The 12,917-nt window shown below is 53.0% G+C and overlaps 1 protein-coding gene across 1 annotated transcript in view; it reads right to left on the reverse strand.

Annotated features, from left to right (window-relative positions):
* The window catches only part of LOC142263276 (tubulin alpha-3 chain-like), a 47,319-nt gene that overhangs the window by 24,869 nt on the left and 9,533 nt on the right, over positions 1 to 12,917 (reverse strand). The window contains exons 2-3 of the mRNA XM_075332205.1: positions 3,792 to 4,014; positions 3,284 to 3,432 (exon numbers count right to left, since the gene is read on the reverse strand). Of these exons, the coding sequence (XP_075188320.1) occupies positions 3,284 to 3,432; positions 3,792 to 4,014 (372 nt within the window). The remainder of the gene's footprint in view (positions 1 to 3,283; positions 3,433 to 3,791; positions 4,015 to 12,917) is intronic.

Genomic DNA, 12,917 nt, shown 5'->3' on the forward strand with positions numbered 1-12,917 from the left:
GTAGGGAATCACCGAGTGGCCCTGAGAGTGTAGGACCGCCACAACGGATGCCATGACTTTGGTGAACACCCGTGGGGCTGTCGCCAGGCCGAAAGGCAATGCCACGAACTGAAGGTGCTCGTCCCCGATGGCAAAACGCAAGAAGCGTTGATGTTCGGGTGCGATCGGCACATGGAGATAAGCATCCTTGATGTCGATCGATGCTAGGAAGTCTCCTTGTGACATCGAGGCGATGACCGAGCGGAGAGATTCCATCCGAAACCGTCTGGTGCTCACGTGTCTGTTGAGCAGTTTGAGGTCCAGAACGGGACGGAATGATCCGTCCTTCTTTGGCACCACGAACAAGTTGGAGTAAAAGCCGCGACCATGTTCCCGAGGGGGAACAGGGATCACAACTTCTTCTGTCTTCAGAGTGTCCACTGTCTGAAAAAGTGCGTCGGTCCGAGCGGGGGGCGGAGAGGTTCTGAAGAAACGAATCTGAGGACGAGAGCTGAACTCTATCCTGTAACCGTGAGACAGAATGTCTCTCACCCATCGGTCTTGAACATGTGGCCACCAGGCGTCGCAAAAGCGGGAGAGCCTGCCACCGACCGAGGATGCGGTTCGGGGATGCCGAGAGTCATGAGGAGGCCGCCTTGGAGGCAGCGCCTCCGGCGGCCTTCTGGGGGCGTGACTTAGACCGCCACGCATAGGAGTTCCTCTGGCCTTTCTCCGGCCTGCTGGACGAAGCGGATTGTGACTTGGCGGAGGGACGAAAGGACCGAAACCTCGATTGAATTTTCCGTTGCTGAGGTCTCTTAGGTTTGGACTGGGGTAAGGAGGAGTCCTTTCCCTTGGATTCCTTAATAATCTCATCCAATCGTTCGCCAAACAATCGGTCGCCAGAAAACGGCAAACCGGTTAAGAACCTCTTGGAGGCCGAGTCTGCCTTCCATTCGCGCAGCCACATGGCCCTGCGGACTGCCACAGAGTTAGCGGATGCCACCACTGTACGGCTAGCAGAGTCTAGGACTGCGTTCATGGCGTAGGAAGAAAAAGCTGACGCTTGAGAAGTCAGAGACGCAACCTGCGGAGCAGAATTACGTGTGACTGCATTAATCTCAGCCAGACAAGCTGAGATAGCTTGTAGTGCCCACACGGCTGCAAAGGCCGGGGCAAAAGACGCGCCTGTGGCTTCATAGATGGATTTCACCAGGAGCTCTATCTGCCTGTCAGTGGCATCCTTTAGCGATGAGCCATCTGCCACCGATACCACAGATCTAGCCGCCAATCTAGAGACTGGAGGATCCACCTTGGGACACTGAGCCCAACCCTTAACTACGTCAGAGGGGAAGGGGTAACGTGTGTCAGTAAGGCGCTTAGTAAAGCGCTTGTCCGGAACCGCTCTGGGCTTCTGGACAGCGTCTCTGAAGTTAGAGTGATCGAAAAACGCACTCCGTGTACGTTTGGGGAACCGAAACTGGTGTTTCTCCTGCTGAGAAGCCGACTCCTCTACAGGTGGAGGCGGGGGAGACAGATCTAACACCTGGTTGATGGACGAGATAAGGTCATTTACTATGGCGTCCCCTTCAGGTGTATCAAGATTGAGGGCAACGTCAGGTTCAGAGCCCTGAGCTGCGACGTCCGCCTTGTCCTCCAGAGAGTCCTCGAGCTGGGAACCCGAGCAGCGTGAAGAAGTCGGGGAAGATTCCCAGCGGGCCCACTTAGTCGGTCTGGGACTGTGGTCCGGGCAGGAGTCCTCCGCGTGGGACCTAGGGCCCAACCTGGGAGCGCGCTGCGGCGCGGACCGAGAGGGGCCTGGAGGCGACGAGCTAACGGGGACCGGGGCCTGTGTAAGGACCGGTCTGGACTGCAAACCTTCTAGCAGCTTGGCAGACCATTTGTCCATAGACTGAGCCATGGATTGTGAAAGTGACTCAGAGAGTTTCTCAGCAAACGCAGCAAACTCTGTCCCTGCCGCCTGGACAGGGGGAGCAGGGGGGTCTACCTGAGCGGAGTGGCCCACTAGTGACCGAGGCTCCGGCTGAGCAAGCGAAACAGGGGTCGAGCATTGCTCACAGTGAGGGTAGGTGGAACCCGCAGGTAACATAGCCCCACAAGAGGTACAGGTCGCAAAAAACCCCTGTGCCTTAGCACCTTTGCTCCTTGTGGACGACATGCTGTTGTCTCCTAGGAGAGTGATCACTGAGGGTATATGGGAAGGGGTATACAGCCCGACCGAACAGAAATATGTATATAAATACGTATCTATTCCGGCACCCTGGGGGGGACCAGCACCGGGTGACCGGTGTGGCTTACCGACCGCTAAAAAGCGGAGTGTGTGTCCTCCAGATTCCCTGCCTTAGGTCTCCCAGAGCTGCAGAGCTCTTCTCTGATAATCCTCCACCGGCAGAATGCCAAAAACATGGCTGCCGGAGCTCTCAGGGGAGGAGTGGAGCCGTGGGCGGTGCTAGAAAAGTGCGGGAATCTAGGGTCCCCACAGTGATCAGTGAGGGGGGAGGAAACATACAGGATGCTCCGGCCCTCACATCCGACGTCAGGCCGTCTGTCCCGCCCTTACCCCTGACAGGCAGGCCCGGGGGCGGGATTTTTGCTACTAGGCCGCGATGAAGCCGGGGACTAAATTTAAGACCGCGGCCGACAAGCAGGCGCGGTCGGCGCGGAAGTCCGCCGGTCTTCACAAATCAGCAGCTGCTGCAGCGTCCGGGAAGAAGGCGCTCCATGCACAGTCCCCATGGGGACACAGGGTACCTTATAGATGCAGGGCCCGGTCCCTGAGGATGAATAGACTCCTGTCCAGCAGATTCCCACAGGGGCTGCGGAGGGAGCCCGGTCCCAGTGAATGGATGACCGGTCAGGATCCCACTTCTCCCAGAGCCACTAAGGGATGGTGAAGGAAAACGGCATGAGGCTCCGGCTTTTGTACCCGCAATGGGTACCTCAACCTTAACAGCACCGCCGACATAGTGGGGTGAGAAGGGAACATGCCGGGGGCCCCGTGGGGGTCCTCTTTTCTTCCAACCGATATAACTAATCTGAGAATGCATGAGTGGATGTGTGCCTCCTTCCACACAAAGCATAAAACTGAGGAGCCCGTGATGCACGGGAGGGTGTATAGGCAGAGGGGAGGGGTTACACTTTTAAAGTGTAATACTTTGTGTGGCCTCCGGAGGCAGAAGCTATACACCCAATTGTCTGGGTCTCCCAATGGAGCGACAAAGAAATTAACACTAAATACATAAATGAGGACTCGGCAGCGCAGACAGTTGCTTTTGCCACTCACCAACTTGCGTATACGATCTAGGACCAAATCGACTATCTCCTTTCCGATGGTGTAATGTCCCCGAGCGTAGTTGTTGGCAGCATCTTCCTTTCCTGTGATGAGCTGTTCGGGGTGGAACAGTTGGCGGTATGTGCCGGTGCGCACCTCATCTGTACAGGAACGTATGTGATAAGTAACAACCCGTTATTCTGGGAGATACGCGACGTGATCTGAAGGCAATGATCAGATCCGAGCTAATCTATATCCCGCCATAACTTCTGCTTTACTTATATATCTGGCTCTTTCTGACAATCAGACAATACTGATCTCTACATTCAAACAGAAATTGTTAGCGCAAATTCACGTATGTGAGGCTTTTCCCAAAATCTACAATTAAAGGGCTCAATTCAGCGGTAAAAATCTGCAGCAGAAATTCAGATGCTGAATGTCACCAGGACGTATCCTTGTCTGTTAATTTTACCTGTGAAAATGTCAGATGCTGGCGTCACAGCCAAAAAGTACTACTTACCAACCACCGTGGGCTCCAGATCCACAAACACCGCCCTGGGGGAATGTTTTCCGGCTCCTGTCTCACTGAAGAATGTGTTGAACGAGTCGTTTCCTCCACCGATGGTTTTATCGCTGGGCATCTGTCCATCGGGCTGAATCCCATGTTCCAGGCAGTAGAGCTCCCAGCATGCATTGCCAATCTGAACTCCGGCCTGGCCCACGTGGATAGAAATGCACTCACGCTGCGAGAAAAACAGATTCCTGTAGTCAATGTCGATGTTCTTTGAAATTTGGAAAAGCAATATGTCTTTAAGGCTGCTGAACGCCGTGTGCACAGGGCCAGCAGCATGCAAATGTGGCCAGTGCCTAATGGTCTTGGGTTCGGGCAGCACCAAGAGGAAACTACCGGACCCACTCTGCCCAGGTCTGAATTTGCAATATTTGCTGTACATTGATGGCAGATGTCCACGCAATGGAGCAGAGACCAAAGAAAGGCAATTTAGGCTGGTTTCACACTACGTCTTTTTAACATCCGTCCTTAACGTTATTTTAGCGGACAAGCGGATCCAGTGCAAATGCGTTTTCATTTCAATGCATTTGCAATGGACTCGCGTTAACATCCGTTCACCTGCGTTTGCCTGCGTTATAGTGAGGATCCAGTGACTTGCAGTTTTTTAACATGTTTCAAAAACGCTACTTGTAGCGTTTTTGAGCTCCGTCCAAATACTGCAAATTGCTGGATCCTGACTATAACGCACGCAAACGCAGGTGAACGCTGGCGTGCTGATAGACAGGATCCTGCTTTTGTACTGAGCATGCCCAGAAAGTACTGAGCATGCCCAGAACCAGTCTCGCGTGATCTGTCTATCTCTCTACTCCCTCCCTCACCCTCTCTCTCTCTATCTCTGTCTTTCCCCCTTCCTCCCCTTCCTCTCTCCCCCACCTGAGAGCTGCGGACACTCGTAACCAAGGTAAATATCGGGTAACCACTTCTCTTAGTTACCCGATGTTTACGTTGGTTACGTGTGCAGGCAGCCCGGCTCCTAGCAGCTGCAGACACTCGTAACCAAGGTAAATATCGGGCAACCACTTCTCTTAGTTACCCGATGTTTACGTTGGTTACGTGTGCAGGCAGCCCGGCTCCTAGCAGCTGCAGACACTCGTAACCAAGATAAATATCGGGTATCCAAGGCCGATGTTTACCTTGGTTACCAGCGTCTGCAGCTGTCAGAAGCCTCCTCCCAGTCTAGTTCCCCTCACTCCCGATCACATGACTCCAATGCCCGCTGTGAAGATGTAATTTACCCTCTCACTGTATATGCTGTACAGATTCCTATTTCAAGCTGGGTTCATTGTCTTATTTGAACTACTTCTGTGTACATTTCTATTGTTGTAGGTAATCACCCCCCTAAAATGCAAGGTTATATCCTCTTGAGGCACTTCCATCCCTGGGAGTAGGGGGAGGTGGGCCTAGAGTCCAACTAGTGTAAACTCTGCTTACCTGGGAGATTCAGGCAGAGTGAGCTGAAACTTGAAGGGAGCAGGAGCTCCAGCCTGTGTGGCTGTGGACACGGACGGAGCTAGGCCTGTGTGGCGGCCCGTGGGATTGTGTGGAACTCTTTGGACTACTGTAAGGACGATTGCTTTGTAATCCGGTCCGAGGATTGTCGGGAAGGGCCCCCGAATCTGTTTTACGTGGACTTATCGTGTGCTGTTCCAGTGTTCTTGTGAATAAACCTGTTGGATCGTTCCTCGGCCTGTTGTCTCTCCTTGCTCTGCTGTACACCCCGTCACAAACTGGTTGGCAGCGCTGGGATCAGAGCAGAAGGAATGGAGGACAATGGCTCAACATCAGGAACCAGCACTGCAGAGTACAAGACCTGGACTTTGGGGAGCCTGCAATCAAAGGCCCGTGAAGTAGGAGTTCGTTTCAAAGGACTCTCCAAGGAGCAGCTGATTGAGGCGCTAGAAGGAGTCTGCTCGCAAAATGACGTGGAGGAAGGATCCTCACAGCAAAGGGAGGAAAGACGGGAGCTGGAGGTAAATACCCAAAAAAGTCAATGGATTGTGTGGTATGAAGAGGAGATGGCACTGCTTGGAGATGAGGTCACCATTGAATATAAGATGGATGCTATTCGCAGAGCTCAAGAGAGGGCATTGCTGGAGAGGAGATTTGCTGTGGAAGCAGCTAGAGGCTCCAGACAGACTTTAACCACAGCACCAACTATGAGGGAATTCTCCAGAGTGTCCCGCAAGGACTTTAAGCCATTTAATGAAGCTGCAGGTGACATTGAGGGCTTCTTTCAGGACTTTGAGCATCAGTGCCGATTAATGGAAGTCCCAGAAAGAGAGCGAGTCAGACACCTGGTGGGCCTCTTGGAGAGTGGAGCTGCCGACGCCTATAGAGCTATGGACCCTCAGTGGAATTGTGAGTATGGGGAGATAAAACAGACCATTCTGGAACATTATGCCGTGACCCCAGATACTTATAGGACTAAGTTCCGTACATTAGCCTGTGATGGAGAAGTGTCTTTCAAGATGTTTGCCCACAGACTGAAACAAGTGTGCCATCGCTGGCTGGAGGGAGAGGGAGCCTTAACTTGGCAGACCTTCCTCCAGGTCATCCTGAAAGAACAATTCTTTGCCCAGTGCCCCGCTGAGATCCGGGAATGGGTGCGTGAGAGAAAACCAGCGACAGTGGAGGAAGCTGCTGCTCTCGCTGATGAGGTGCTCACTATCAAGCCTCAGTGGAGGGTTCTGTTGGAGGATGGAGAGACGCCTAACAGCTCCACAACACCGGATGCCCCCAGTTATTCTGCCCCCATTGTTCCCCGTTCCTCTAAGCCACCACATGTTGATACCCATGTTAATGTGCCTCCAGTTGCTTCTACTGCACTTTCTGGAATACGCCGGGGAGAGGAAGTAACAGAGCGCAGGTGTTATGTTTGTAGGCATCCCGGGCATTTGCAGGCCTCATGCCCAGCCAGCCCATGGAGGAATCATCCTCAAACCCCTACAGCACCTTCAGGTGGGAGTCGGCCTCCAAGTTCCCCTACCCCTTACCCAAGAGGACGCCTTGGATGGAGGGAGACCCAGCTCAGATGCTATCAATGTGGACAGCCAGGGCATCGGCAAGTCTCCTGCCCAGCTGTTCAAATGAGGACTGATCCTGCGCCCAATCGGATTGTTAATTATTTACAGCCCAGCTCCATGGAGGAAGATGTGGCACCGCTATGTGAGGACTGGCCTAGTGACTCAGCCCCCCATGTTGCACCACCAGGAGTTTACGGGGTGCGACCTGCAGTTATGACGACTTCTGCTCATCGAGGTAAGCACTTGCAGGAGGTTGTGCTGGATGGACAGAGACTTGTTGGATTTTGTGACTCGGGTGCTTTCCTCACACTGGCTGATCCCCGAGTGGTTCGGCCTGAGGCAATCCATAGAGGACCTGGGATTGTCATTGAACTGGCTGGTGGACAATGGAGGACTATTCCCACAGCCACTGTGGATCTGAGCTTTGGTTTTGGGGTCAGGCAATGTGTGGTTGGGGTGATGGGTGGTCTGCCTGCAGCTGTTCTCCTGGGCAATGATGTGGGAGAGCTACGATGCCAATTCGTGGCTGCATGAAGCCACATGTAAGTAACGCTCTGCCTGTGTGTACTTAACCAGTGACCTGTAGAGGTCCCTAGTACGTACACAAGTTGGGAGGGGGAGGGATTGTGAAGATGTAATTTACCCTCTCACTGTATATGCTGTACAGATTCCTATTTCAAGCTGGGTTCTTTGTCTTATTTGAACTACTTCTGTGTACATTTCTATTGTTGTAGGTAATCACCCCCTAAAATGCAAGGTTATATCCTCTTGAGGCACTTCCATCCCTGGGAGTAGGGGGGAGGTGGGCCTAGAGTCCAACTAGTGTAAACTCTGCTTACCTGGGAGATTCAGGCAGAGTGAGCTGAAACTTGAAGGGAGCAGGAGCTCCAGCCTGTGTGGCTGTGGACACGGACGGAGCTAGGCCTGTGTGGCTGTGGACACGGACGGAGCTAGGCCTGTGTGGCGGCCCGTGGGATTGTGTGGAACTCTTTGGACTACTGTAAGGACGATTGCTTTGTAATCCGGTCCGAGGATTGTCGGGAAGGGCCCCCGAATCTGTTTTACGTGGACTTATCGTGTGCTGTTCCAGTGTTCTTGTGAATAAACCTGTTGGATCGTTCCTCGGCCTGTTGTCTCTCCTTGCTCTGCTGTACACCCCGTCACACCCGCCCCTAAACATCCAGTGCAGGATCCTGCAAAATAACAGATGCGTTTGCATACGTTATTTGCTGTAAAAGCAGGATCCGTACTTCCGCTAAAAAAACGTTTTCAGCGGATGTTAAAAAGACGTAGTGTGAAACTAGCCTTAGCCTCTTAAAGTAGTTGTTCACCACTCAGACAACTCCTTCTCAATCACTGTTTCACATGTTATTTGTTTGTTTTTTTTTAGAAAATAACATATTTGGTATAAATTTTAGAACTAATAAAATCTAAGAATAACTACATACCAAAATGAAAAAGACGGGAATTTTGTTTACTTACCGTAAATTCCTTTTCTTCTAGCTCCAATTCGGAGACCCAGACAATTGGGTGTATAGCTTCTGCCTCCGGAGGCCACACAAAGTATTACACTTAAAAGTGTAAAGCCCCTCCCCTTCTGCCTATACACCCCCCCATGCATCACGGGCTCCTCAGTTTTGGTGCAAAAGCAGGAAGGAGGAAACTTATAAATTGGTCTAAAGTAAAATCAATCCGAAGGAAGTTCGGAAAACTGAAAACCATTCAACATGAACAACATGTGTACACAAAGAACAACAGCCCGAAGGGAACAGGGGCGGGTGCTGGGTCTCCCAATTGGAGCTAGAAGAAAAGGAATTTACGGTAAGTAAACAAAATTCCCTTCTTCTTTGTCGCTCCATTGGGAGACCCAGACAATTGGGACGTCCAAAAGCAGTCCCTGGGTGGGTAAAATAATACCTCGTAATAGAGCCGTAAAACGGCCCCTTCCTACAGGTGGGCAACCGCCGCCTGAAGGACTCGCCTACCTAGGCTGGCATCCGCCGAAGCATAGGTATGCACCTGATGTGTTTCGTGAAAGTGTGCAGGCTCGACCAGGTAGCCGCCTGACACACCTGTTGAGCCGTAGCCTGGTGCCGCAAAGCCCAGGACGCACCCACGGCTCTGGTAGAATGGGCCTTCAGCCCCGAGGGAACCGGAAGCCCAGAAGAACGGTAGGCTTCGAGAATTGGTTCCTTGATCCACCGAGCCAAGGTTGATTTGGAAGCCTGTGACCCTTTACGCTGGCCAGCGACAAGGACAAAGAGTGCATCCGAGCGGCGCAGGGGCGCCGTACGAGAAATGTAGAGTCTGAGTGCTCTCACCAGATCTAACAAGTGCAAATCCTTTTCACATTGGTGAACTGGATGAGGACAAAAAGAAGGTAAGGAGATATCCTGATTGAGATGAAAGGGGGATACCACCTTAGGGAGAAATTCCGGAACCGGACGCAGAACCACCTTGTCCTGGTGAAACACCAGGAAAGGAGCTTTGCATGACAGCGCTGCTAGCTCAGACACTCTCCGAAGTGATGTGACTGCTACTAGGAAGACCACTTTCTGCGAAAGGCGTGAAAGAGAAATATCCTTCATTGGCTCGAAAGGTGGTTTCTGAAGAGCCATCAGCACCCTGTTCAGATCCCAGGGTTCTAACGGACGCTTGTAAGGAGGGACGATGTGACAAACCCCCTGCAGGAACGTGCGTACCTGTGGAAGTCTGGCTAGGCGCTTCTGAAAAAACACAGAGAGCGCTGAGACTTGTCCCTTAAGGGAGCCGAGCGACAAACCCTTTTCCAGTCCAGATTGAAGGAAGGACAGAAAAGTGGGCAAGGCAAATGGCCAGGGAGTAAAACCCTGATCAGAGCACCAGGATAAGAATATCCTCCACGTCCTGTGGTAGATCTTGGCGGACGTTGGTTTCCTAGCCTGTCTCATAGTGGCAATGACCTCTTGAGATAACCCTGAAGACGCTAGGATCCAGGACTCAATGGCCACACAGTCAGGTTGAGGGCCGCAGAATTCAGATGGAAAAACGGCCCTTGAGACAGCAAGTCTGGTCGGTCTGGTAGTGCCCACGGTTGGCCCACCGTGAGATGCCACAGATCCGGGTACCACGACCTCCTCGGCCAGTCTGGAGCGACGAGGATGGCGCGGCGGCAGTCGGACCTGATCTTGCGTAACACTCTGGGCAGCAGTGCCAGCGGAGGAAACACATAAGGGAGCTGAAACTGCGACCAATCCTGAACTAAGGCGTCTGCCGCCAGAGCTCTGGGATCTTGAGACCGTGCCATGAATGCCGGGACCTTGTTGTGCCGAGACGCCATTAGGTCGACGTCCGGCGTACCCCAGCGGCAACAGATCTCTTGAAACACGTCCGGGTGAAGGGACCATTCCCCTGCGTCCATGCCCTGGCGACTGAGAAAGTCTGCTTCCCAGTTTTCTACGCCCGGGATGTGAACTGCGGATATGGTGGAGGCTGTGGCTTCCACCCACAGCAGAATCCGCCGGACTTCCTGGAAGGCTTGCCGACTGCGTGTTCCGCCTTGGTGGTTGATGTATGCCACCGCTGTGGAGTTGTCCGACTGAATTCGGATCTGCTTGCCTTCCAGCCACGGCTGGAACGCCTTTAGGGCAAGATACACTGCCCTTATCTCCAGAACATTGATCTGAAGGGAGGACTCTGGCTGAGTCCAGGTACCCTGAGCCCTGTGGTGGAGAAAAACCGCTCCCCACCCTGACAGACTCGCGTCCGTCGTGACCACCTCCCAGGATGGGGGTAGGAAGGATTTCCCCTTCGACAATGAAGTGGGAAGAAGCCACCACCGAAGGGAGGTTTTGGCTGCCTGAGAAAGGGAGACGTTCCTGTCGAGGGACGTCGACTTCCTGTCCCATTTGCGGAGAATGTCCCATTGAAGGGGACGCAGGTGAAACTGCGCAAAAGGAACTGCCTCCATTGCTGCCACCATCTTCCCTAGGAAGTGCATGAGGCGCCTCAGGGGGTGTGACTGACCATGAAGGAGAGACTGCAACCCTGTCTGCAGTGACCGCTGTTTGTCCAGCGGAAGCTTCACTATCGCTGAGAGAGTATGAAACTCCATGCCGAGATATGTCAGTGATTGGGCCGGTGTCAGATTTGACTTTGGAAAATTGATGATCCACCCGAATCTCTGGAGAGTTTCCAGAGCAATGCTCAGGCTGTGTTGGCATGCCACTCGAGAGGGTGCCTTGACAAGCAGATCGTCTAAGTAAGGGATCACCGAGTGTCCCTGAGAGTGTAGGACTGCTACCACTGTTGCCATGACCTTGGTGAAGACCCGTGGGGCTGTCGCCAGGCCGAAAGGCAGTGCCACGAACTGAAGGTGTTCGTCCCCTATGGCGAAACGCAGGAAGCGCTGATGCTCTGGTGCAATCGGCACGTGGAGATAAGCATCTTTGATGTCGATTGATGCTAGGAAATCTCCTTGGGACATTGAGGCGATGACGGAGCGGAGCGATTCCATTCGGAACCGCCTGGTTTTTACGTGTTTGTTGAGCAGTTTTAGGTCCAGAACAGGACGGAAAGATCCGTCCTTTTTTGGCACCACGAACAAGTTGGAGTAAAAACCGTGACCCTGTTGCTGAAGAGGAACAGGGATCACCACTCCTTCTGCCTTCAGAGTGCACACCGCCTGAAGAAGAGCCTCGACTCTGTCGGGGGGCGGAGATGTTCTGAAGAATCGGGACGGAGGACGAGAGCTGAACTCTATCCTGTAACCGTGAGACAGAATGTCTCTCACCCAACGGTCTTGTACCTGTGGCAGCCAGGTGTCGCAAAAGCGGGAGAGCCTGCCACCGACCGAGGATGCGGTGTGAAGAGGCCGAAAGTCATGAGGAGGCCGCTTTGGGAGCGGTTCCTCCGGCGGTCTTTTTAGGGCGTGACTTAGACCGCCAAGAATCGGAGTTCGTCTGACCCTTCTGTGGCCTGTTGGACGAGGAGAATTGAGACCTGCCCGCGGGCCGAAAGGACCGAAACCTCGATTGTACCTTCCGTTGTTGAGGTCTGTTTGGTTTGGACTGGGGTAAGGATGAGTCCTTTCCCTTGGATTGTTTAATGATTTCATCCAATCGCTCACCAAACAAGCGGTCGCCAGACAATGGCAAACCGGTTAAGAACTTTTTGGAAGCAGAGTCTGCCTTCCATTCACGTAGCCACATGGCCCTGCGGACTGCCACTGAATTGGCGGATGCTACCGCCGTACGGCTCGCAGAGTCCAGGTCAGCATTAATGGCGTAGGACGCAAACGCCGACGCCTGAGAGGTTAAGGACACCACCTGCGGAGTAGAGGCACGTGTGACTGCATTAATCTGTGAGTGACAAGCTGAGATAGCTTGGAGTGCCCATACGTCTGCGAATGCCAGAGCAAAGGACGCGCCGATAGCTTCATAGATGGATTTCAACCAGAGCTCCATCTGTCTGTCAGTGGCATCTTTGAGTGAAGCCCCATCTTCCACTGCAAGTATGGATCTAGCCGCCAGTCTGGAGACTGGAGGATCCACCTTGGGACACTGAGCCCAACCCTTGACAACGTCAGGTGGGAAGGGATAACGTGTGTCCTTAAGGCGCTTTGAAAAGCGCTTATCTGGACAAGCATGGTGATTCTGGACTGCCTCTCTGAAGTCGGAGTGATCCAGAAACGTACTCATTGTACGCTTGGGAAACTTAAAACGGAATTTCTCCTGCTGAGAAGCTGACTCCTCAATTGGAGGAGCTGAGGGAGAAATATCCAACACCTGATTGATGGTCGCTATAAGGTCATTCACTATGGCGTCACCTTCAGGTGTATCTAGGTTGAGAGCGGCTTCAGGATCAGAATCCTGATCTGCCACCTCCACTTCATCCTCTAGAGAGTCCTCCTGCTGAGACCCTGAGCAGTGTGATGAAGTCGAGGGAGGCTCCCAGCGAGCCCGCTTAGGCGGTCTGGGACTGCGGTCCGTGTCAGAGACCTCACCTTGGGACCTATGAGTCACCCCAGGAGCACTTTGCTGCTCCAACAGAGGGGGGCCTGGGGTCAATGATT

This window comes from Anomaloglossus baeobatrachus, unplaced genomic scaffold, assembly GCF_048569485.1.
Source record: "Anomaloglossus baeobatrachus isolate aAnoBae1 unplaced genomic scaffold, aAnoBae1.hap1 Scaffold_2567, whole genome shotgun sequence".
NCBI classification, from domain to species: domain Eukaryota; kingdom Metazoa; phylum Chordata; class Amphibia; order Anura; family Aromobatidae; genus Anomaloglossus; species Anomaloglossus baeobatrachus.